Source organism: Anomalospiza imberbis, chromosome 4 (assembly GCF_031753505.1).
Source record: "Anomalospiza imberbis isolate Cuckoo-Finch-1a 21T00152 chromosome 4, ASM3175350v1, whole genome shotgun sequence".
NCBI classification, from domain to species: domain Eukaryota; kingdom Metazoa; phylum Chordata; class Aves; order Passeriformes; family Viduidae; genus Anomalospiza; species Anomalospiza imberbis.
The window spans coordinates 24,696,701-24,722,791 of NC_089684.1; the positions used below are offsets into that span (position 1 = coordinate 24,696,701).

Consider the following 26,091-nt stretch of genomic DNA (forward strand, 5'->3'; position numbering starts at 1 on the left):
TTGTGATCTTCGCACAGTTATTTCATATTGCCAGCCACCCTCAATTTACGTAAAAGCAGTATATTGAGACAAAAGTAGGTGTAGGCAGTCACAGTGTGAAGGATTACTGGGTGTAAAAGCTGTTTACTCGTTTAAACTATCTCTGGATATCTATCTGTCTATCTGTCTTTTGTTAAGATCACAGGTACTCTATATAGAAAATAAGCTATAGGCAAAGTGTGCCATTCTGCAATCATCTCAGTCCTATTATGGTGCACAGAATACATTTTTCTCAGCAAGAACTTTAATATTTGAAGCCATTCTTCTTGTGCATAGCCTATTTATTTTTAAACATCAAATTCTATAGCTTAAGTACTCTGATATATTCTAGTGGAATAACTCTCTGACTGTGAGGGATCCATCTCTGCAAGAGGGTAAATAAATTTAAATTCCTGCATAGCACTGTTGTTTTTTTTTTTTTTTTTTTTTTTACCTTTCTGAAAAATTTACTTCACCAAGTAAAGCAAACAGACACAGGTTGTTTATAACACCTGTGATGAACAATTAAGTAAATTGGATGGGTCATTCCAGATGATCCATAAGTAAAAAGCCAATCTATTTCCCTTTTATTAAATCTATTTACAGTCATACCACTTTGACTTATGGTCTTGGCCACTTTCATGAGGCAAAAACTATGCTACTGTTTTCAGTGGTGTTTTGGTGAGGCTTTGTTAGAACTCTTAAGACAGATGAGGAATATGGGGAACAAAATTTGGAACAAAATTTGATTCTATAGCAGTACGGGTGTTTCATGGGTGTGCACAGGAATGCCCCTGCCCCTGAGCTGTTTTGCTGCTGGTTCCCCAAAGCATCTTCTACATCAATCAGAAACACTGTCTCTGCCCTCTGTGTCCCCTCCAAGCAGTGGGAAGGGAGATTTGGGGTCTCATCCACTCGGGAGAACTTGGGCCTGTCTAAGCATGGAGAGAACCAACAGCACAAAATATCAGGTTTGTGAGGATGGTCTGAGAACTGACTCTCCAAAATTGAGTGTGTAAAGGGTTACAAGTTACCTTTGTGAAAATGGGTTGTATTTCCATACTTATTGGCAGTGGCTATGATATACCTGCCATCTATATGCAGGTATTAACTGCAATGTCTTTTTCCAGACCAGTAGGTCATAAAGTTCCATCTCCTTGAGAAATGTGTTCTTTGGCGTATGTGATTGCAAATTAATGAAATACCTTTTGGGCAAATGAAAGCACAAAAGCACAGAAACTGTTTGAGCTACTTACAGAGAAAATAAACATAGTATCCATGAAGTTTCTTGGAGTTTTTGTAAGTGCAATTTAGTCTTGTGACTAAATAGTTCCTGTTTACTTTTCTGCCAGAGGGTTCAAACATATACCAATGTAGCACTTTCACCAAAATTTCTCTATCAAAGTCCTGAGGAGTATTTTCACAGGTCTTGGGTATTAATATCAAATGCCGAACAGTTATGACAGCCAAAATATATCAAAACAGTTTCTCGGCAGAATGGTGCCCAGTGAGGTGTAGATATTAACTCTGTGACCTAGACTGACTCCAGGCTGAATAATTACATTTGATTAATTGATAATAATTTTCTGTTTTCTGATATTTATTGTGATCATTTATTGTCTTGTGCAGTCTTATATGGCCATAGAACCTTGAGACATTTTTGTTTCCCCAGAAAGAAGTGTGTCTGGTCAGCAAGTCTGTTTCTTTTAAAATCATTGGGAAATTTGCCAATTACTACAGTGGATGCAATGTGGAACCCATGAGTTATAACTGCAGTTATCAATAATCTGCTATAATATCTACAATTGCATTGCATTTGCATACATTGAAAAAGATAACATTTGTGCCTCTGGAGACCAGATAATCTACATCACAGTTTGTATAGCCAGCTAAGTTAAGCACTTGGGGACCATGTATAGGAAGAAGTGTATCTTTGCTTTATTGTGTTTCTAGGATACAGTTATAATAAAAGACCATACATATAAGGCATGATTCCCTCTTCACACTTCTTTTTGCTCCATGAGGGGTATTAGCTTAGATTTTTATATACACCATGAGCTAGTGCCTCTCCCCATGCTTATTAGCAGTAGGCAGACTGAGAAAGATTCCTTCCACACTTTGCCTTTCTCTTCCCATTAATCCCTCATAATCTGCAAATACAGAATAAGTAGTTCTGGTTCTTTCCTACCCCTTTTCAGAGCCTGAGTTGTATTAGTCCCAGAAATACATTTATTTTATTGAAACGAGTAATTGCAAAAGCTGTGCTAGTAAGTAGGCAAAAATTGTGACTTATAGACAACTTGATTCACTGGACTGAAACATAATTGCAGACAAGTTATGACAAATGTCACGAGCCTTCTTCATTGCTATCCTCCATCCTGAACTGGACAGGAAACTACTAGGACAAAAGAATATCTTAGACTGGTTTGTTGTGCTTTAGGTCCAGCTGGTGACTGAGCCACTCACTCCCATGGTGAGATAGGGCTGAGAATCCAGCAAGTAAAAGTGAGGGAACTCATAGGTTGAGATAAAGGCAGTTTAATAGGTAAACCAGAAACTGTTCAAGCAAAACAAAACAAGGAATTTATTCAACACTTGGTAGGCAGGCAGGTGTTCCCAGGAAAGCACGACTCCATCACAGGTGACTTTACAGGACAAATACCACCACTCTGAACATCTTCCTTATTCTTCTCACAGCTTTATATTCTGAGCATGTCATCATAGGGCCAGGGATATCCCTTTAGTCAGATCTTTGTGGATTTATAGAAGGAACCCGTCAAGAATTCTAGCTGCCCACATTGCTGTTATTTCCCTTCAACTCTGTTTGTTATGGCATTGCTTGAAATACAAAAATCCTGACTTCTTGTGGGTAGTTCCACCATCTAAGTGATTATTATGTAATTCTGGAAATGGTCAGCTTACTCAAGTGTTCAGAAAGCTGTGTATCTTCACCTGCTTTATAGCTTAGCTGTATAAAGAACTAGACTGAAAAATTCAATATATTTCTAAAGAAGAAGGTAAGGTAGAAGATTTACTCTCTGTGTGAAGGTGACATTTTTTACTTAGCACAGTGACAAAGTAGAATTGGCCAGTACCAGTTAGGTATATGATGCATAAATTTTTGCTAATCTCTTAGTCTGTCTTGTCCTAAGTATATTTGGGCAAAATACAGGGGCTCGTTTTATATAGCAACTTCTAATTTTGCTCTCAGAGATTGTGCACTCACCTATAATCAAGCAATTTGATAAACAGTCGCCTGAATAAGAGGTGCAGCATGCCACATTGTCTGGAAATATTGAGACATGGGTTTTTCAGCTTTTTTTCTCCTTTTTCCTTTTTTTTTTTTTTTTTTTTTTTTCCATTCCTCTAGCTAATGTTCTGTGGTGTAGAAGCAGAAGCAGGTCCAACAGAGATAAGATGAAGATCTCTGTTTGAAGTCATCATGCAAGGGTTTTCCTGCACTTGGTGCCCACGGGAGATGGATAAGCAATACACTCCTGAATGAAAGCAGACAGACTGTGCCAGCTCCTCTGTGAAAACTGATGTACAGCAGTGTGTCAGCTGGTAACAAGGCAGATACTATCTGAGATATCTCAGCAAATTGCAATGTTTGCAATATGGCCTAGAAAGGGATTTTCTGTTTGGGGTGATGTTGGAGTAGGCAAGCAGAAGGAATAAGATTGTGAGTTGGTACAACAAGGGAAACATGTCTCCTTGTGCTTGCCCCAGGGTCTGAGGGTGGGTGTGTTTCAGCTGGTGAGGGTTTTCTCTGAAATCAGCGTTGCTGTTTGGGCAATAAGGCACCAGTGTATTGTGCTGGGAAGCAGTGGTGGAATCAAATCTCTGAGTTCTGGCTATGGATCCTTCTATCCCAGATGATCTTGTGGCACCACCAACTGGTTTGATACATTTTGAACTCTAGGAAACATAGTTTACCTTAGATATCAAGACGCAATGATGATTTTTTCTTGTAAGCAGAAAGAGGTAGAATTTATTTGCTATGGAAAGAAGGTGTGCATCTCTTTGGTCATGGCATAACTGTTGATACTGTTCAAAGACTAAATTACTTTGAGTAACCTGAAACCTGTCAGTACTTTACAGTGTTCCCAAAAGACATTAGAAGGAGTAGCTTGTTATTTTGAATTAGAAAGCATCTCAGGAGGTCTGAGAAAAAAAGTCCTGTTGGTGCATTCATAAGGAGCAGCTATTTGTAGTATAGTTTTGTATCTTCCACAGACAATCAGAAAACAGCATTTGTGTCCTGGACGTTAAGGCTATTTCATAATTGTTATTAACTAGTATGATCATTATGAGCATGCTTGTTTTGGCCCTTGGATAACAAAGTTCACTGCTCCATCAAGCTCTGTCATAATCAGCCTTATTATAAAAACATAATATTGTAACCTTCAAAAGCTCCCCAGGCTAGTGAAGTAAAAACTGTGGGAATGAGCCGAAGTAATCTTTAGGCTAGCAGAAGTTGCACTGGGAAAATATAACAATTTTTATGGATGTAAGGTACATGCTCCTCCCCACCCTCTTCATGCTCTTCTCACCAGGACAAAAGCAATCCCTCAGACCCCTCTTGGAGCCAAATTAGCTCATCAAAGCAAAATAAGTTTATAACACAGTATTCACTGCATATCAAATGCCCATGCACTGCTTTGATTTCCATTCTTTGGAGTGCTGTTACCATATTTTGAGTACTTTATTTCAAAGAGAAGAGCTATTAAGTGTTTCCCCAAAAGAAGTTGATTATTCAATGGCTAAAGATGTCAAGGATAGTGAAATACAAAGGGAACTGGACTGTGATAGTCTCTAGCAGGAAAATATATCTCATTAGAAGGCATTCCCACCAGAGAAGTCTGTGGTGTTACATGCCTTAATTCCTTTCTGCTGCTAGGTTGTTGCCCAAGTTTGGGATGCAGGGAGCATGCAGCTGCAGTGGCAGTGCACAACTGTGTGCAAACATTAATTAATCACTGGCTCCCTGAATGGAGCCTCTGTGAGGCTGGAGGCAAATCAAAGGGCTGGCCTGGTTTCCAGCGCTCAAGGAACACGCCATGCTGTACAATTGGGAGCATTCACATTATGAATATCCCCTTGTAAGCCCTGTGACAGGAGGCTGAGGGTAGCTGGCCTCCACAGGCTCAAGTCTGTGCTCCACAGAAGGACCTGCCCTTTGGTGTTTGGTAATGGGGACAAACTGTGCATGCTCTAATCCCAGGATAATTAAGTTCAGTTTCCTGGCAATTCTGGAAAGAAAAATCAATCTCACTACACAAAAGATTTGTATGTGAATTTATATATTCAAGGCTGTTTGCAAGATTGCATTTTTGAAATGGCAATGGTATTCTCTATGGGCAGACATGCATTAGAAATTTGTTGATACTTGAGCATCATCAGCAAAGAGCAAATATGCTGAAAAAAGGTGTAAACACTTTCTCCTGCCCCCACCCAGTAATTAAGAGCCTTTTGACCAGGGACTGCATTTTGAAGGAGAGAAGGGGATTGTGTCAGTGTGAAACACAGTGGATCATTAGAGGATGTACACGTTTGGCCAGCGATGCTCACAGTGGTGTCTGAGACACCACAAAATTTCCCTGCACTTAAAAGAAGTAAAAAGGCTTCCCCAGAGAGAGCACTGTGTGGGAAATGTGGGCAAATCTCGGTCTGCTTGGAAGGAAGGCAAGTGGGTCACTGTCCTCGTGGGTGCAACTGTGGGTTTGGGGGAGGGTTGTGCTGAGATGGGTTACAGAGGGCAGGGCCAGAGAGACTGTCAGGCACTGAATTGTGTTTCACTGTGTTATAAAATCCCTTAAAAATATCCCAATATCTGCAGCATATATAACAGTAGTAGCGCCCATCTTGCAGCTTGCAATAACCATACTTCAGCACATGTGCTCATCATTTTGAAGTATCAGGATATTTTCAGCCATCCTAAAATCCATTTTCCTGGCAGCTCAGTGTCACAGTGAACAGGACTTCTCCCTGTGCTGTGTCTATCTAGCAAAAAGAGATTAAGTACAAAAGGGCTAAGGAAGTCATATAAATTGAATGATTATGTGGTTTTATGATATATCAATATAAAACTGGTCTGGATTGTCCCTTGATGTAAATTGTCCTAGAGATGTGGTACAATTTATATTAGCTGAGGTGCTGTTCCTCCAATTTGTCTAAAATACATGCTGTATGTGATAAAAGTCAAAATCTCAGCAATTAGTTTTTCACTCACCCACTTCTCTCATTATGCAGATAAAGTGGGAGTTTCTTTCCCTTCTCATCCTTATGACAGTCTGTGTTGCTGAGTAGATATTTGTAGAGAGTTGTAAGGTCTCCCAGCAACTTTGCAAGCAGATTTCTGCAACTACACTTGTTTTCTGTCCAACAGCAAGCCCAACACTGACCAGTGTTCCTTGCACCCTCACAGGTCTGATTGTCCGGGAGGTCAGCATCGAGATTTCCCGGCAGCAAGTGGAGGAGCTCTTTGGGCCAGAGGATTACTGGTGCCAGTGCGTTGCCTGGAGCTCCGCAGGTACCACAAAGAGCCGGAAAGCCTACGTCCGCATTGCATGTGAGTGCTCGGGGGTGCAGCTGGGGTGATGGTGGTTAGGTGAGGAGAAGTGCAATCTCTGCCATTTCAGAGAGATGTTTAGTTTCCAACCACTCTGTATTTTGTCCAGTTATTAATGCATACTGAAACTGAGGGGTTCAGAAATATTTACAAAAGTTTCAGGTTATTCTCTTCTTAAAAGCTAAACCTCGTTCTCCTATGTGTGGCATCAAAACCAGTATTTATTGAGTACAGCAGTTTTATGTCCCCATAAAAGTGCCTGAAGCTAATGAGTAGGAACCTTAACAAAGCAAGCTATGCAAAGAGATGATAGCTGTTCTTTTCACAGAACCACAGAATGGTTGAGTCTGGGAGGCACTTTGGAGGTCACCTGATCCAACCATTGGCTTAAGCCAGGGACACATAGAGCCAGTGATCCATGACCATCTCCAAATGCCTTTTAAATAGCTCCCACAAAGGAGACCCCACCACCTCTCTAGAAAACCTATGCCACTGCTCTGTCACCCTTACAAAGAGAAAATGTTGCCTGATGTTCAGAGTGAACTTTTGTTTCATCTTCTTTCCATTGCCTCTGGTCCCATCACTGGAAAAGAGCCTGGCTCCACTGAAAAGAGCCTGGCTGTCTTTGTTGCACTCTCCCATCTAGTGGATGGGATCCTTCTGAGACTTCTCCTCTCCAGCATGAACAGCCTCTCTTGGCTTTTTCTTGTAGGAAAGATGCTGCTGTCATCTTTGTGATCCTTTGCCAGACTACCTTCAGTATGTTCATGTGTCTCTTGCACTCCAGATGTGACCTCACAAGGGCTGAATTAAAGGACAGGATCAGCTCCCTCACCTGTTATCAATACTTTTTCTCTAACACAGCCCGGGATATCATTAGCCGCATTTGCTAACTTTTGCTACATTTCTCACTTAATGGCAGCTTGGTGCCCACCAGAACACCCAAGCTCTTTTCTCTAAAGCTGAAAGTATGTATCACTGCAGTCAGATAATAGAGCTGCTGTTCCTTAGCAAAGAAAAAAGTGTATGTTTAGCATATCATGTGATCAGATTGGTAATATGAGTTTGAAAGTGGTCATCTGAACCCTAGTGTTTTATCATTGTTATTCATGGCTACTAGCCTCAGTATTTATTTGGAACAGTTCCCAGATTAGACCCCAAGAACACAGGGCAAGCAGTTCCCTGAAAACAGATCTTCATTTGACTGTACAAATATTTAATGTTCATTAATTTTCAAAGAGGTGCTTTTCTTTGTAATAGAGTAGTCACACTGGGGACTCCCATTTCTCTTTCACATGATGAAATACTGTTCTGTATAATAGGAACAAAATATATCATCTAGAATTGCCTTTCTTCCACTGCTTTCACTCAGAAAAAACACATTTTGTGAGAAAAGGTCATTGGAATTGGATTTGCAGCATACTTATATTCCCTGCACTGTGCCTAACAATTTATAATAGGATAAGAAAATTCTTCCAGCCAAATAAACCTTTTCACAGAGACATTAGAGGAAGGACTCTGTCATTATAACACTCCATTAAGGGCTTGATTCTCCTTCTGTTCTTGAGAAACTAGTACTTGGTAGAATTCCCAAAGAGGACGTACCTTCAGTATAAACATCCAGATACAAATCTCAGAGGTGCTATTTAAATACCCATTTTTGAATGCTTTTAGTCCAAGTAAAATAAGAAATAGGGACCTGTACTTTTAAGTATAGGCCTGCCCTCAGAGAAGAATTTCCCCAGGGCTAAGGGGAATTAAAATTATTGTACAAGACAGTCTTCCTGCAAAAGCAGAAATGCCATTACATGTGTGCATATTGCTTTCCCATGGCAGGAAGCTTTTCAAAACTTTCAGGATTTTCCTTTTTTCTAGTGAAACAAAAGAGAGTGATTTCAATTCTTTTTTTCTTCCAAGCAGTCAGCACTTCAGAGAGGCTTAGCAATGTTTGAACAGGTTTTTTAGATTATGACTCTGCAGTTAACTCATTCAGTAGATTCTCATGTCCTGCCAGGTAGACCTTGACAGGTGACCATTAAATTAACACCGTTTGGAAGTATTTTATATATACTTAAGTGTATTTTACTTGATTATTTAAGTAACTTTTGTGTCCTGGCATACCTGTGCACCTAATTCCTATATAACACATAATCATTGTGTCAATGCAAGTTATTTTATATCAACTGACATTTTTTTCCCAGATGTCCACATTTATATTGAAGGTGCTTTTAATACAGAGTTTGCTTATTTTTCTTACTATATTTTGGAAAGAGGGGAACAATCAGTTCAGTGATTTTTCCAGAGCCTCAGTGCCTTTTTTTCCCCCCCAGAAAAGTCTAATTAAATAAACACCAGGGAATTTTAGATGCCTGTAACTCAAACGTGGCTTTGTATTTTATTGAAGTTTTTTTAACCTCCTGTCCCTGAATTTGGGGCTTTTGGACAGCTGTGACACAGGCAAGTCACTTAGAGTCTTAGGGATTAAGGGTTGAAGTATGAGTCCTCCAATCTGTGGATTTGAAACCAGCAACAAAAGCACATTCTCTGGAAAATTTTCCATGCACAGATTTCTATAAATTTGTCAGGTAACTCCCACCTACTTTTTAGGAACTCAGGAAGATGATGTGGTGAATTTGCCTTACTTTCTGATGTCATTTGGTCTGCAAGACCACTGTTTGAAACTCAGTTACACCAACACTCATCTGTATTCACAACTTTGACTTCTTAGGACTGAATCTGTACTGTCTATATAATAGTTGTGTCATAACAAACTTTCAACACAGCTGGTTAAGTATTCTGATGGTTACACAGTGTGCTATGAGGCTGGGATAAAATGTAGGTTCCATGCAGTATTCATTAATCCAGGATATCAAGGATGTCCAAATGTTAAGAGGGAGAGAAGAGTCCATCTCTCCACAACAGTCTGTAGCTATAGCTGCTTATTTGTCACCAGTGCAGTCTTCCCTTATAATTGACACAAGAGTGAGCACAGACACCTTTGGATAACATGAGGGGCCAATGGAGCATGTAAACTGCTTAAGTGTGATTATTGATCTTAATAACCAAATCTGGTGATTTTATCCTGACAGGTACAATCGTAGCACAACTAGCCATATCTAGCACATTAGGAAAAGCTTCTCTCCTCTTTCTCTCTCTGCCCCTCCCCCCATCTCCCTCTTCTCTCTCTCTTCTTCTTTCTCCCTCTCCCTGTTCATTTACTTCTCCTTTTCTCCTTTTCCACTTTCTCTTTTTTCTCCCTTATGCCCTTACATCTGATTCTGGAATTATTTTGTCCTCTCAAGGGCTGGATGTGCACTCCATTAAAACAAACAAACAGAAAAATAGCACCCAGCATCACTGTTCACTGAGCGTGTAATGGAATTAACTGAAAAGCAATTTGAAAGTGTGAAAAATGTGCATCCTGGAAAAGCAGCTTGTGTTTGTTTAATACAGGGTCAGGCATGTGTCAGAAAGTACATAACAACCTGGTCAATGAAAGTTCTCTGTGAAAATCAATTGCAACATTGCTTTGACCAAGAGCTTCAGTTATTCAGGAAAGGAATTATCTATAAATATGGACTAAAGATGCCGGTGGTTTTTAAAGGTTGCCCATGCTGGCAATACAGGAAAAGAACCTGAGTTTAAAGACAACATTCCAGCTTCCTTAAGTGTTCAGGGCATTTAACAGTGAATCACTGTTGCGCTCCTGGATCATGCGTATGCTGGGAAATTACTCCCTTCTGTGCAGGCTCTTTCTGCAAAGGCATGTCTTTCCTATGTCATGCAATTCATTGTCTTGGGGCATTGGTCTCCCCGTGAGAGCAGAGCTGGGCATTTCATCCTCTTAAACCAGCAGATTTGTTGGGATTAATTTTCACTTTGCCATTTTAGATATATCAGAAACCAACAAAGCAGTGACACCTAATGTATGTATCTTGGTGGAGCTGGAAAGATGCAATAAATTTTCTGAGATATTTGCCTAGGAAAGCGCTAAAACACATTTCCTATTTATTCGCACATTTCTGATTTATTCTAGGCAAATCCTATGAGAAGCCTTAGGAGTCACTAATATGTTTTGATACAGTTTTCCTGCTCAATTAAAAAAATTTCCTGTTGTGGTAGGGAGGGACAAAGGAGGGATTTTGGGCAGCTTTACATTTGGCTGTGAACAATGCAACCGAATTTAAATTTTAATGTGAATTTTCTGTAACAAAGCTGATGCCATTGAGCAGGTAAAACCTAACGGGGCAAAATTCCTTTTAGAACAATGAATGAGATCTGAGCCTGTGTAACCAAAAGTAGAGTTAAACCCACTGGAACATGCATCTGATAAAGACTAAACAATAGCTTCAGGATTTGACCTAATTTTTAGATCAGATAATAAAGGGGTGGCTAAGACAAATTGCTTTGAGCCCCTGTGCATAGAGCAAGCTCACTTTTCATTCGCACCACTTTGGTGTTCACTGACTTCATGATGTTAACCCATGTTCTCCGTGAGAAAATATAGTAAAAATTCAAGCCCTAAATCTGCTCCCAGATTTTAGATTAGTTGAACATCTATGAGAAAATAGAAAGTTTTTCTGTAATTTCTATTACTTGATTTTTTTTTGTGTAATGGATGTGAATAGTTTATTCTTTTCCTGTATTCAGTATCTTAAAATCAGAATTTAAAAAAAATACAAGGACAAAGATTTTTAAAAGCCCTGATGTAGTAAGGAACTGTGCTTGTTAATCTTTCTTTATAATTTTGTACTAGTTTCCCACGTACTTATCTGAAAGCCTTTATTCTCCCAGTCATTTTTTTTCAAAGGCAGATAATATATGCATGTTAGATACTGTATACTGATAAGATAAATGCGGTACAGAAAATTAGATTGGTTCATCTGATGGTTTATCTCCACTTACAAATGGTTTGTAGTCATGCAAAGAAGCAGATGTGAAAAACAATCACATATTTTTTACTGATATTTGGTTATCTCACCTTGTAGTGCTGGGGCCCATGCTCCATGGCTTCAGTGCCTCTTTTCTTATGCCTGATCCAAGCAGAGCTATGAGGACACGTTCTGCAGCCACTAAAGCATTAGAGCCCTCTGCAATAGGAACAAAGTTGGGTGGATGTTGAGATAAGCAGAAGGGAGCTAGGAAGGTCAACAACTGAAAATGTTAATGGGAAGGTACATCCAGGTTATCCAGTGTTAAAAAATACCATAAAAATGTGGTTTGTGTACTTTGGCAAGTGTGTATGCGAGTTAACAGAGATAGGACCTTAATTCCTTCCTTCCTTGTGTGCCATTTAAGTTGCTACTAATCAATATCTGCTGCTTGGAGTCAATAAAGGGATGACTGAGGCATTGTGGTCTTAAACTGAGATTACTGCAGAGCAGCAGCTTACAGAAAGAGCAGCAGAGGGGTTAGCTGTGCATTTAACATATTCAGTCCTACCTACCTCTCTGCTTGTGACCCTGAAAAGCGTGCTCCTGCACCACTTCCCAAGTTAACAGGTGTGACCACTCTCAAATTTAAGAATGCAGTTGTAACAGTAATAAATACAAATTACATTGCACTGTGTGGAAGAGCCAAGACTCTATAAATTAGGGTGGACCAGATGTTTGCATTGCTTAAAAAAACAAAAGGAAACTCCTTTACTGAATTAACATTCATTTAATCCCTCTGTAGGAACTTTGAGAATATCCTACCTACACTGTCATGCCTAATAAATTATCATCTTTCAGTACAGTCTGATTAGGGCCTTAGTGCTGATAGATCCAGCCAGGAAGTTAATAAATTTTCCTTGTATTTTAGTAGTGATCAGACAACTGTGTGAGTTAGGTTAGTGTATCAGAAAAGCAATAACAAAACACCACTTAGATAAAGAATTTTCAGTTTTAGTGTTTCAGTGTCTTGTAAATTCAATTCTACATGTGAATTGTAATGTACACCTGATGTTTCTAATGTCTGTCTTTAGTACCTTTAGCACATCTGTCATGTAAAAAGTCACCTGTTGCGGTTAGGTCATTTGAACATGATATCTAGATTTACTTGAAAAACAAGAACTTAGGAGTTCAATCATCAAATAAAATAATGAATAGAATTAAGTTTATAAGTTGGTTTTCAGGTTAAGCTTACAACAAAATATTGAGCTATCAAGTAAAAATAGAAGAGGACGAGAGCAGTGTGATCAGTGTACACCTGGGAGCCCATCTGCTCAGTGAATTCTTGACAAAGAACTTGTTTACTTGTATTTTTTACAGTTGTTTCAATACCGAATGTGTTGAGTGGGTCATTCTTCGTTATAAGCACAGCTCACAAGGAAGCTGTGTTGCAAAAGACTGTTTAGCCTTACGAGCACCTGGCTGAATTAGCTTGAATTTATTTCCCCTCCTCTCTACCAAGAGAAGAGGAGAAGGAAATGGTTTTCTTGCAGATTTGTGAGCAGTGAGTCTCTAGAGTCATCAGGGTATAGTGTTATCCCCAGCTGGCTGAAGATGCCATTGACAGAAGGAGGGCTGGCCAGTCTGCACCTCCCATTTGTTCAGGCTGAAAATACAAAGGAAATAAAAGAGGAAAGAAGATCCTGGGCTCATGCAGAGTATCTTGCAGATGGTAGCCTGGCAAGCAAAGGGTGTTCCTCTTCTCATTCTGTATCTCAGGTCAGAGATAGAGCAGCCTGCATCCCCATAACAAGGTCTGCACTTCCAAGAAGCTGCTGCAGTCCCCCTCAGCTGTTCGGCCATGGAAGCTCATGCTGCTTCCTGGCTATGTGGGCCACCAGAGGGCTACAGACAAGCTCAGCCCAAGCCATGAGCTGCCAGGCATCTTTGGAAAGGTGGAAGTTCCACCATCTCTGATGTTTGTCTCCAGACTGGGAAGGTGGCTGTGTCAGCCTCGTGGTGCTGCAACATTTGTCTTTAGGACTGGCCAGAAATGAAAGAGCCCCTCCAGAAAAGGAAAGAGTAGCACAGAGTTATGTATTGAGGATTAAGAGAGTGTTTTGAGGTGTTGACTTATTTCCTCAGTCTTCAGCTGCAGCTGCTGAAGTGTGGGCCAGCTGAGAGCACAGCCCTGTCCAGCTGCAATCGCATTCCATAAGCAGCAGTGCTCTGGAGGAGGGCAGGAGGCTTTGATCAATGCCCAGCGTGCAGTTGATACAGCAGGGGACTCTGCAGGGCAAGACACCACACTTGGAAAAGCCATTGATAGAGGCTGCAGAGGGATCCCCTGGGTTACAGACTGATGACATTCCTATGATTGTCTCACTGGAAATCTGGTTTGATCTAATTAATAACAGAGCTGGAACCCCACAACAACAAAATGGGAAAAGAAGAGGTTTTTGTACCTAACCTTTCCGTTTCCTACCCACCAGTGTGATTGATCTCCTTGCAAAGGTCACAGACTCAGCTGTGAACATTAAAGCAGGGCCAAACTATGCCTGACAGGGTAGGGTTTCTTACATTTAGATTTGCAATTCAGTATTTATTAGCTCTTTTTTGCAGCATAAAGGTGTCTCTCAACTCTGTCCACACTGTGGAAAGTGATGGAAGAGGAAGAGATCAGTTTTACAATATTAGTCATGTTTGTGGAGCTAAGAATCAGTCATCCAAGTTTGGGAATAAATGAACTGAGATGTGTTTTCACAAGCATATGGATTCTCTTTCACTTTATAGAACATCAGTGGCATTTTACCAATATTTTCCCTCAATTATTTTTCAGGTTGGGTGTTCTTATTAGGCCAGGTAAAATTAAAATAGAATTGAAACCTCACCTCTTGAAAACATTGTCAGGGGAAGAAGGTAGACGTGAAATCTTGGTTACATATCACATATTGGTATGCTAATAACAGCTAAAATTTTACCAAGCCATATTCACTTTTTCTGTAGTGTTTTTATTTCATTTTTTGCTTTTGATGTGCTTGGTTTTATATGGATGTCTATATATGCTTACCCTATATAAAGCAAGCTGTCGTCTGTATGGAAATGCATACTTTTTTTGGAGGTCTTTTCACATTCTTAAACCCTTGTTTCTCTGAAAGCACACACTGACCATATTTCTCTCAATGGCTATATTTAATATAGAATAAAAGTGATTTTTTTTTTCTTTTTTTGCTCTTAAATCTTGCTCATATTTTAGATTGTTTGTTACAGGAGAAAAGTTGACATTGGAGTTACTAGAAGGAGAAGAGAGTCTAAAAGGTCTACCAAGGGCAGAAATCCATCTTTCCCTGACAGTAATGCTGCCTTGTTCTGTTTGTCTGGTTTGCATCTAATTCCTGGCTGACAAGTGTCCGTTTTTCATGCTCATTCATTAGTCACCCTTGCATTAGCACCACATTGAAGCGCCTGGTCTGCCTCTTATCACATTTCTCAGAAATGATAAAAGATATCCTTATAGTTTTACCCACCCACACATCACAGTAAAAACCCAGAACAACAAAGAGATAAAATATATTTGATTAAAAAAAAATAATAGGGTTGTTCTTCGCTCTTTCTTAGAAGTTAACAGATAGAAAAGGAAGGGGGAAATGACTTTCTGTATAATCTATTACCTTTCCAGGCAAAAATGCAACTTCTGAGTGTTTTGTAAGATAAAAATGTGTTAAACATATAATGAAGTAATTTAGCAGTGCAGCAAAAATTAGACCTAATGTCCCTTTGTCCAAAAAGCAGAGCAATTCAGAAGTAAACAACATGGTGTACACTGAGAGTCTGAATTCCCATTACTTTATTTCAGTTTTATGCTTATAAAAATTCTCTTATTTCCATGCAGCACTTATGCAGCCATATGTCCTTACCAGAGAGGGTTGTGCAGAGTATTTCAGGAGTCTTGGAGGGAAGTCTCAACATAAGTATGTTGTAAACGTGCTGCGATATATGCCACAAGAGCCCCCTCTGAATTTACGAAGACTGTGCTTTAGTAAGGAAAATCTGGCTCAAGGTGCCAGACCAGAATTCTAATTGCTGCCTTTGGTTTCTTTTGTGAAGACAGCCTTGAAAGAAATCTAGAGGTGGGGTAAAGCACCTGGTGGGGGTGCAGGCTGTTACCTGATCCCGGCAGAGACATCCCTATCTGATCTGGCTGTGACATCCCTCTAGTCAGAGAGCTGGTGAAAGACAGGATGGGCCCTTCAGCACCACTGTCCACCCCAGCTCATTCCCCTGTGGGGAATATTACCTGGAGAAGGGGAGGAAGGGTATTGCTAACACCAGCAATATAGGGTTATTCTACATTACCAAACTAATAATGGAAAGAAAGTATAGCTGCCTTTCTCTCTTGTCCCCCCTGTGGAAGGTAAGGGTAGGGAAGGTGCTCTCTCAGCATCTCAGTAACAGGGCTGCTGCCCACCAGAGACTTTAATAATGCACACTGCCTCTTCACAGACAGAGAGGTCCTGATCCAGAATGGATCAAATGTTTTATTGATTTGCTTTCCCAGATATATTTTTTGAAGATTATTAAAGCTTCTTTGGGATGTATTTTATTAGTCTCTTACCATTCTCTGGGAAAGTGAATCCCTTCTGTCCTCACTCACAAGCAATTGTAACTTATATGACACTTTGAGAAATTGAAAAGTGTTATTGAAAATACTCTGCTTGGGAAAGATCCAAAGGCCCTCAGTAGATTAGCAAGTTCACCCACTCCTAGCTGACAGTGGCTATAATTGTTAAATGGCAAAGGAAGCTGAAGATTGGAGAATTAGAAGGATGTCACTGTTATCCACAGAAATCAGAGTAAGGACCATAGAGAAAAAGCAGCCATTTCAAAACCCAGTGCTGTCCAAGCAGGGTGTTTCATGACAGTTACAGCAGATGAGGAAGATGTTTGTCCAGGCCCTTTGCTTCATCATCAGTTAAAAACCCATCTTGTGTATGTCACAACCAGCCAACCTTATGCTTGGTTAGGTCAACTAACCATAAGTGTCCTGCACTGTTGCCATCTGGAGCCATTTGTAGGTGACATGACTGCTGTGGGAGGTGGTGGGATAAAGCTGTGAACACGTAGGAGGGAGTCAACAGGATATAAGAGCTCCCAGTCTTGTAAATACACACTTATGTACCTTCACCCCTGCCAAGTTAGTATAATCTACTCAATAGTATCTAATGGCTCCTTTGAGAACATTACTGCCTATTATGTCAAAGGCCCTACTTGGTGTATTTTTAGTTTGTGGATCATTGAAATGCTTGAACCCAACAGTGCCATTAGAGCATCCTCCCACAGCAAGGCCATGTGGGTGAGGCAGCCAGGGGAGCAGGGGTCCCAGAGAGTTCATCTCACCTGCAGCAGCACTTCTGCAACTGCTCCCAGGGAAAAGGGACTGTTCATACCCAGCAATTCCAGCTGTTGGTGACAAAGATATTGAAGGGGGACTTTTTAACTGTTATTACACATTTCTAGATTAACGCTATTTACTTTTGCATGCACTAAAACTTAGGGATTTTTCTAAAGGCAAGTGTTTTATGGGAGAGGTGATTATTGTGCATGTGAGGCAATGTAGAACTAGAGCTCTGTTAAATATTTCAGGAAGGTAGGTAGGACAGTAAATCAACATGTCAAGAAACATATTCAGATTATCATCTAATCTCTCTCTACTGTCTTCAGCCTGAGCACCTGAAAGCTATTATTAATATGCTATTTAATACTGTGGTTATATGCTTCTGTTACTATTACAGTAACTCTCTCATTTTCCTTCAACCTTGATATTAGAACACAATAATTGCATTGTGCACATGTGTGTACCTGCTAAATGCACTAAGGTATACCTGATGTAGAGGTAAAACTTTTCTTCTGAAGATATCTGTGGAACTAGAAATAATGTGATCTTATGGGTACTGCTAGCAATATAGCCCCAGCTGTTTGCTAATTTGAAGCAAACTGCATTATCCTGACATTATGTGTGCCCAGGATACCTATCAAGCCCACAGGTTGGTGAGGAGCCTGGGCCCAAAGAAGAATGTAGCTTCCCAAGAAACCTACCTGAAAGAGTAGAAAAGAGCTGCTCATTTCCATATGTAATGTGCAGAACTGCAGCAAGCCAAAACTCAGCATTTTGTCCTTGGAATGACTCCCACCCTTGGGTACCTGGAGGATTTAAGATTTACTAAAATGAATCCATAGAACCCAAATGTCCACTGGGTGGCCTGTCAGAGAGGGTGGGATGAAGCTGCTGGTGGTGGCAATGCATTGGGAACTCTGTAGGGACATCAGAGACTTGCTGTGGTTGCTGTCCCATGAATGAGCCTTACTGGCTTGGAATAACTTCAGTATGACAGGCATGCTGACAGGCACAGCCGGGCGACACTTGGCATGTCATCCTAAGAAACGTTCACATCCAGATTTTTGCTCCTCCTCTTTGCCCTAAGTTATCCAGTGTTGTAGGGTAAAGCCCCCTTCAGCAACAGCTGAGGTTGGAATGGTGGGGTTTGTAGTAAGGTAGCTGTGACATTGGCATGTGCTTACTTTTGACAGAAGGTAATCCCAACCAAGCAGAGCTGGAGATAGCAATTTCTTATGTTGCTGTAGTAGGATGTACCAAAGCTTATCTTTTGGTGCCCTAAACTGTGGCCATAAATCTTGTCCCATCAGAGGGGCTCTCAGTATGCCTGCCCTGTGTGCCAGAGGGAGCAAGAATGCTGCTGGTGGGAAAGCAGTGGAGTGTGGAGCTGCTTCTCTCATGCCTGTGGTGCAGAGGAAGGACTCAGTTTCACTGGGGAAATGCTTGGATGTCAGAAGTTTGCCACTATATCAAGTTAAAATTAGCATCTCCAGCTATGACAGAGCTTTTTCATGGTACCATTGAACTGATACTGAATTCCAGGTAGTTGAATAGTCATGTTTTCCCAATATAGGGTAAGAGATAGAGGTGTCATGCTATTCAAAGTTTCAGGGTATCGGAGGAGCTGATTTTGGTGGCAGCCACCCCATCTCCTTTTCCATCTCTGCATTTGCCAGCCCCAGGTTTTGCCTTTTGGTAGTACTGATGCAGTTCCTTGTGGATCAGCTCTTAATCAGGTCTTGGAGGTAATTAGGAAAAAAAAAATCTCTTTGCATGGTTTATTTTTAAACTGGTTCAATTCAGTGGTCTGTTTTCCAGCCCAGTCATAGGTTATGGCTTCAAAATATGAAATAACTGGCTTTTCAGTTGTTCCCATATGACTGTCTTGTTGACAATATGACACAAGTATTTGTGCAACCTCACCCTGAGCTGATGTACGGAAATGGTTTGACTTCAGAACAAGAAGTAAAACAAAAATAACTGAGTTTTAAAGTTTTTGAAGTCAAGCCAGCTCTTTGATGTGACTTTGAGTAGGGCTTCACATCCATTTGAAGAAGGAACTGGCAAGAGGGAGAAATATCCCCAGTAGTTACTGGTGCTGAATGCTCAGTTCTCCAAAGCCACGTCCTCCCTGACACAGAGGAGAGGGTGGCAATCCATGGCAGAAACATGGGGATAGTGATTAGGAGGGAACTTCTCAAGTCCATTTTACCATCAGTGCAAAGACATTATGAAAGAATACAAAAAAGCCAGACTTTGCAACTGTCCAGTACAATGAACTGCTCTGATCTTTGGAGGTGCATTTGATGCTCTGTCAGTCTGCAACATTTCTGTGGTGCTGTGGAGGGATCCAAACATGGTTCAACTCCTTGAAGTGACTTTTTATTATTATCATTATTATTACTACATTATTATTAAAAATGATAATAACTTATTGCTACAGGGATAATGATGAGGTGTAGACAAATTAGCTAAAGCTGTAAAGTTTATGCTTATGAGCTAAAAGTACATTAAATCACAGCATGAGCACTTTCATCTATGAGTTTAAGGCAACTCCGTTTATATGCTGTAGTTTTACAGATTTATTTAATTTTCCATAGCTTTGTTTAGTACTCCACTGGTATAGTTTACCAAGCAAAAATTATCTGAAGAAGGGACTTGTTTCACTTTTAGTTCTGTGTCTGGACATAACCTTCCACAGGAAGCCGTGGCTGCTCACTGGGTTCACACGCTGTACCACAATAAAAGTCTTAAACTCACTATGAAATTTTTGCTTAATACTGGAATTAAGTGAAAACATGACCCAGACTTTTTTAATGCTTTATTTTACAGGGAGCAGAATTGCTGTTTTCATTGTCTCTTGCATTTATCCAGTATGGCAATCAAATATAATATAAATGACTGGCTGATAATAATATTAATGATTTTATTTTCTTCTCCCTTCTCAGATCTCCGGAAAACTTTCGAGCAGGAGCCCTTAGGGAAGGAAGTGTCCCTGGAGCAAGAGGTCCTGCTCCAGTGCCGTCCCCCTGAAGGCATCCCAGTAGCTGAGGTGAGCAACAGCAGCAGTGTCTGGCACTGGGACATCCTGAGCAAGACCTGATGGGTGGCTATTGTGCAGTGACTTACAGCAGGGTATGATGAATGGGTGCTGATGGAAAGCTGACTGACTGCTGCTCATAGGCAAGATTGATTGGGACCTGATTAATGGCTTTGGGTTGTGGTGCCTTGCTGGGCAGAGCTGCAGGTGGTTTGGTTTCAGTTTTTTCTTCCCTTTGAAAAATCACAACTATATCTGGCATCCAGAGGACACATAGCTGGGGGAACATATTAATACCATCCTGCTAGCTTTTGTTTTGCTTTTAAAGAAAAAAAATCACTTATTCTGAGGAACACCTTTTAAAGATGTTTTAATTTTTGGTTTGCCATAATATATTTCACTCACATGTACATGCACCACCCTGTCAACTTGGCACGAGAGAATGTGGTACAATACAGGCTCCCAGGTAAAGAAGCACGAGAAGCAGAGGATGTATTTGCCTAATAAGCCATCTTCAGGGCCTTAGCTGTTTTTCCTACTGGCTTTTAAGCAAACCCAGAGTGGGTAGCCTGTTCTCCCCCTGCAGGAGCCAGAATCTGTGCCTGACAACAGCAGTGAGTGGCAGCTTCCCTAAGTGCAGAGGAACTCCAGCTTCAGACTCACAGCTCATGGAAGGCCTCTGAAATCCTGAGTCACAGGGAGGCCGCTGAAATCCTAAATCCACTGTGGCTGTTATGAGAAAAATTGATTGCTAATGACTGTAATTCCCCTATCTGAATTCTCTTTGGTTTTCCTCTACCACGCACAGAAGAAACTGTTGCCAATTTGCATTAGGATAAGTCAGACTGTCATGGCTAAGTAGCAAAATGGTTGTCACTCAGCGCTGATGGCTGATTTCTCAGGAGATGAAGCTTAAAGTGTTACCTCCCCATCTAACCCAAGTTTAGATTTAATTAGAATTGCAGAAATGTGTCCACAAACATCAGAAAGAATAATTAGCACTGAAGATTTTTCCCACTTTCTTGATCTGTAGGCTGTTTTCTTTCCCCATTAAGATCTCCCAAACTGTAAAGAGTGTTTAGGTCTGCCGAGCCAGCTTGCTGACAACTGTAATATTAATCAGTTGGATTTTGTCAGGAAATTAGCAGCAGGTTTTTATTTTCCTTTCTGATGTTTCTTTGCATCAAATCAACTTCTTGTTGTACCATGACAAGAGTTTTTGCACTGGGATGTGTTGTTCAGGCAGTGCAGGGTAGTACTGAGGAACTTTATTACCTTTGCTAGAAACAGAGATTAATGCTGGCGGGTTGGTTCGTTTTTATGCAGTGTTACAAGCAACTCTGGAATTTCAGCAGCCAGGCCAATTGTTCCCTTAGAAAGGTCTGTTATACCCAGTCGTGTGGCTGAGACCCAAAGTGCATAATTTAACATGATTTGTGGAAAGTGATCTCTGAAAAAATCCTCTCTGAGGTGCTGCCATAACAGTTGTGCTTTTTCCTGCCTTCCAGTATCCTGCTCACTCTGTCAATAGCTCTTCATGATGGTGCATTGAGTGACTCTGAATCTGATTTGTACCATGGTCAGGGCAGACACCAATTAACACTTGGCAGGCTCAGAAATCTTATACTCCCTATCTGACATTCAAAAGAACCATTCTCAATGTGGGTTTTTTTCCTCTTCTGATTTTTGAAGTCAGAAAGAGATCAAACACCCAGATTGGACAGCCGCCTAATACAGCCTCTTTGTAGATTCTTTCCAACACTATTAAAAGAACAAAGACCTGAACACTAATGAATATGAATACCTTAATGTGACATTTTATTACAGCCACTTGCTGAAGCTCGTAAGATAAATTTAAGAAAAAAAAAAAAAAGGAGAGATGAAAGATAACTTGGTGGGTTGAAGGATTACATGATTATTTTAATTTAAAGATGAATGAGTTCTTTGTTTAAGACTTCATTTATTTGTTTGGAGAAGTTTCTGATATGATGGTACAGGTAACTATAAGAAGGCCTTGGGAGAAGGCAGGCAGCAGACTGAGGCTGCTTTCTATCTTGTTGAAACATTGCTTTGATTCCAAGTAGAGTAGGGTAATGCATATGCTGCAGCTGTGAGCAGCATTTCCAAATGCTTTGGTAAGCATTCACACTCACACTCTTGAAACACAATGCTTCTTCACACTCTGGAAACTGTGTTTTGTTTAGGATTTTTTTCTTACTTACTGGTTTCTGAAGGAGACACTGTATTTAACGACAAAACAGATGAAGAGAAGCTTACACTGTGAGACTGTACAAAATGCACCTTCAGTGTAATGTGGTACAGTGCTGGAGTCCAGAGTCCCAATGTCTTTCGCTTGCTTTTTCTCTTTGATTCCATTCTCCCCCTTCATTCTCTGTTGGGTGTGTTTGGTTTTTTTCTTTTTTTCCTGGTATTTCAAAGTGGTGAGAACAAGCGTGCTCAGGGATAAATTCTGTCCTCTTTTCAGTGTCTGGGGAATTCAGGCTTATCATTTCCAGCATATTTAATTGCAATTAACTGTGTCAAGCTCTTATGGATCAATGCTAGAGCAGATCTTAGGAGTACTGAAAAGCTGAACCACACAGCAACATGCAGCTTCTCCAGAGGGCAAGAAGGACAAAGAGAGAGATGGGCAGGCAAAGCTTTTAAAGCAACACTTACTAGTCCCTCAGATCCACTAGTACATGACAAGCATTAAAGCAGGTTCAGGTCATGGGCACTATGAAAAAAAAAAGAAAAAGTCGAAATCCAAATCCAAACAGATGTATTAATATACACCAGCCTCAGGGCCTGAGGTGAAATCAAAGTACATCTCCTTGTTCACTTGGGACAACGTAAGGAACTGAGGGTTTCCATGGTCTCTGGAAAAACTGTATCAGCTTCCCTGCCTTCATACACCCCTGCCCACCAGCCCCAAACAGCATGGGTGTCAGCTGCACCATGGCATCCCTCCCCACTCCCAGGTTTATAGCCAATATCAAGCTGAACAAACCTACAGGTTCTGAACCTCCCAGGTAAATGTTTGGGCTGTTCCAATGCATAGCCCAGGGGAGCAGCAGAAGCACCAGCACAGGTACTGTTACACTGAGGTTTTCGCATGTAGCTGAGGAGGGAAGGGGCAAGCTCACATGTTCCTGCTGTGACAAAAAGAGAAAAAATGAGTGGACATAAAAACAAACGGCACCCTGCCCTAGCTCCATGCTTCTCTGCCTTCTGCTTTCCCCCAGTGGGGAGAAGTAGGGTAAGGTGGTGAGATCAGCAGTCTGACCCTTCAGCCTCACGCTCAGTGAAAATCAGACAGTTGCAACTCCCCAGCATGAACAGAAACATCCATTTCTGTTCCACTCTGCTCTCTGTGTGCAATTTTCTAAACCTAACCTGAGAAGGCAGGAAGAATCCCATTCTGTGATGCTCCAACAGTAATGGCTGAGTTGTTAGTAATTAACCCCTTAGCTCGTTTAACTTGTTCTTTGAAAGACACTGGCATCATATTGCACATGATAAAATATAGTTAGAGACACTGAGTCACATCAAATTAGCTCATTTGGGTAGGTTATAGATCAAAACACAAATGAGATGTAAGATTGGTTAATATACCATAAGCTGCCAGATGAACTTTTGCATTGAAATGTATGATTTGTAGTGGCTTTAACAGGGGGGTAATTGCTTCTTTAATTTTAATTGAGGAGTTTCACACAGTAATTTAATTGCAGAACAGGGTGCAGTGTACAGTTTGGTGACCCAGTTGGGTTTAAAACTGTATGTCATATTTATCCACATTTATGTCTTTAATTAGGAACTAGAGCAAGGGGAAAAGGATCACTGAGTCAAGAGGCAGAAGAGGGTGTTCTGCAGAGTCAAGATGACTGTGACACAAACTTTATTCAGCTAGTCTTGCCCAGGCAAAGACTGGTGGAAGCAAAGGCAAATTCTTTCTACAAATAGGCAGCTCCATCTAATTGATTATTACTATGACTGCTGTTTGTGTTATTTCCTGAGAGCCTCTTATGTTTTGCAGCAGTTATCCCTTAATTGAGAGTTCATGTGTGTGCATTTCCATGCAGGTGTGTGTCACTGAGACAGTGTTTTATATTCACAGCAGGAAAGTGAGCTCCAGGAGAGACAAGTAGAAGAGTTTGTGACCACAAATGCTAATTGCTGAAAAGTGGCACTGTCCTTTGCAGTGCCTTGTGACATACAACAGAACTGCCTTTGGGTGTCAGTGAGAGGAAGAGTGGGGAGAAGGGACAGGTTTGTGTAAAGAAGGAGCACAGCCCAAAACGAATGAGGGCTGCTCATCCTTCGCTTTGGAGAGCCCATTGGGTAAGGTCTGGCCATGCAGGCCTCTCCTCCAAAAGTACAGGATAAAGCACCCTGCAATTGTAAACACCTGGTCCCTTGTATTTCTGTCCCTCTTAACATACATTTTACCCCCCAGTCTACTGGTGGGGGGTCACTCTTGCAAAGTGTGAGACATAGGTTACAACTTCCTGCTTGAAGGACTGGTTTGGATTTGGATTTTTGCTTTCCTGGGAAATATGCTGACTACTAGATTATTAGATAGCCTTATTTTTACATTTCCTACCAGTTTATTTCCACAGTGCAGAAACCCGTGCCATGGAGCACAGGTCTTCTAGCAGAACTGCTCTTTTGGAGACCTGACTTTTCTATGGGACCTACCCCTGTACTTTTCCTTTCTAGTCCAGTTCCACTGATGCCAATGTAAGTGAGGGCAGAGCATGTTTTGAAGTGAATCCAGTTGCTACATGATTCAGGTCAGGCCAGGAAGATCAGAGAACAGTCAGACTTCTAGTTCCTCCATGAAATATTACAATGGGAGGTTTTCTACAAGAGCGCTGACATGGACCCTGCTAGCTTATCCTTTTCTCTACAGCTGGCTTTCTGTGGCAAAGACAGCTCTGGGATTCTGGTTTTGCTAACACAACCTATCTGTCCATATGCCCACATGGTGCCAAAAGTGTCAGTTAACATGTGAGCTATGGGCCTCCAGTTCAAGCTGCTCTTTTAGGTGGGAAAAGAGGCCCAGCATCTTCTGATGGCCACATAGCAGATACTGTGGTTTTCATTTATAATCCCATTATCTGTATTTGAATTTGAGATACTGTGGAAAAAAGTTCTACATCTGCTGCTACTGATCCACTGGTAAGTTTATTCTGAGGCTTAACTTCCCAGTTGTGCATAAAGCAAAGCCATAATGGGACTGGAGACATCCAGCATCTGCACATACAGCCTGCAAGCAGAAAGCTGGATATATGTGTAATTAAGGAAGTGTTTCCACAGCAGGAACAACAATTCTCCTTATTGGCAGCAGAAGCACAATAAGAACGACTGAACAAAACACCACGGTGGTTTACATTTGCTGTCTCATTCTCAGTATGTTTTGCAGACTCTCTTAGCTGTAATTTCAGTTGCTTTGGTGATCACTTCTTTTTCCTTTTATTTTCAATATTAAATGTGTATGAAATATCTTTCCAGTAAATAGTATATAGAGGACGGCATCCTCTTCAGCAGACAGTTGCTGAGATGAAACCAGATCCAAAATCAAATAACATTCTTCAAAGAGGCACTCAAGTCTCACGGTACCTAAAATTGTTGCTGGCTCATATGAAAACTGCTAGAGTTTTCTCAGTCTCACTTAGACATCTTGTACTGTGTCCAAATCGGTAGTTAGTTAGTTAGTTAGTTTTACAAATGCTTTATTACTGGAATGTGTGTGTGTATGTGTGTTAAAATCCAGGTGAAGCCAGGGAGCTGAGATTTCCCTGTGGCTGTTGGAGGTGATGCCAGCTCAGCAGGGACTGCTGCAAGGTGAGCTGTGCCACTGGGACCAGTTGGCACAGCTGCAGAGAACACCAGCCACAATCCAGCGTGGATGGGAACCAGATGAAAAGCAATCCTGCTGTGTCAACCAGGCATGGGGAAGGCACGGGTGCAATGTTCTTGCCTTCCAAAATTACAAATTGCCTTTCATCAAGGCAAGTCTCTTGTTGCTCCCAGATGTTTGCATCTTGTTTCTTGTGGAAAATGGTACTGGTGGGCTTTGCCTGTGTCTGGAGGGTAGAAGACTTGCTGTTTTCAGCAGGTGCTCCTCACTCTGAAGATGACTCTAGGGCAGGTTGGTGCAGAGAAGGCAATGAGCAACTGGGATCCAGAACTC

General features: G+C 41.0%; 1 protein-coding gene across 2 annotated transcripts in view; it reads left to right on the forward strand.

Moving 5' to 3' along the window:
• The window catches only part of UNC5C (unc-5 netrin receptor C), a 244,442-nt gene that overhangs the window by 168,230 nt on the left and 50,121 nt on the right, over positions 1–26,091 (forward strand). For both annotated transcript variants that reach the window (XM_068187535.1, XM_068187536.1), the window contains exons 3-4: positions 6,446–6,589; positions 19,804–19,907. In XM_068187535.1, the coding sequence (XP_068043636.1) occupies positions 6,446–6,589; positions 19,804–19,907 (248 nt within the window). The remainder of the gene's footprint in view (positions 1–6,445; positions 6,590–19,803; positions 19,908–26,091) is intronic.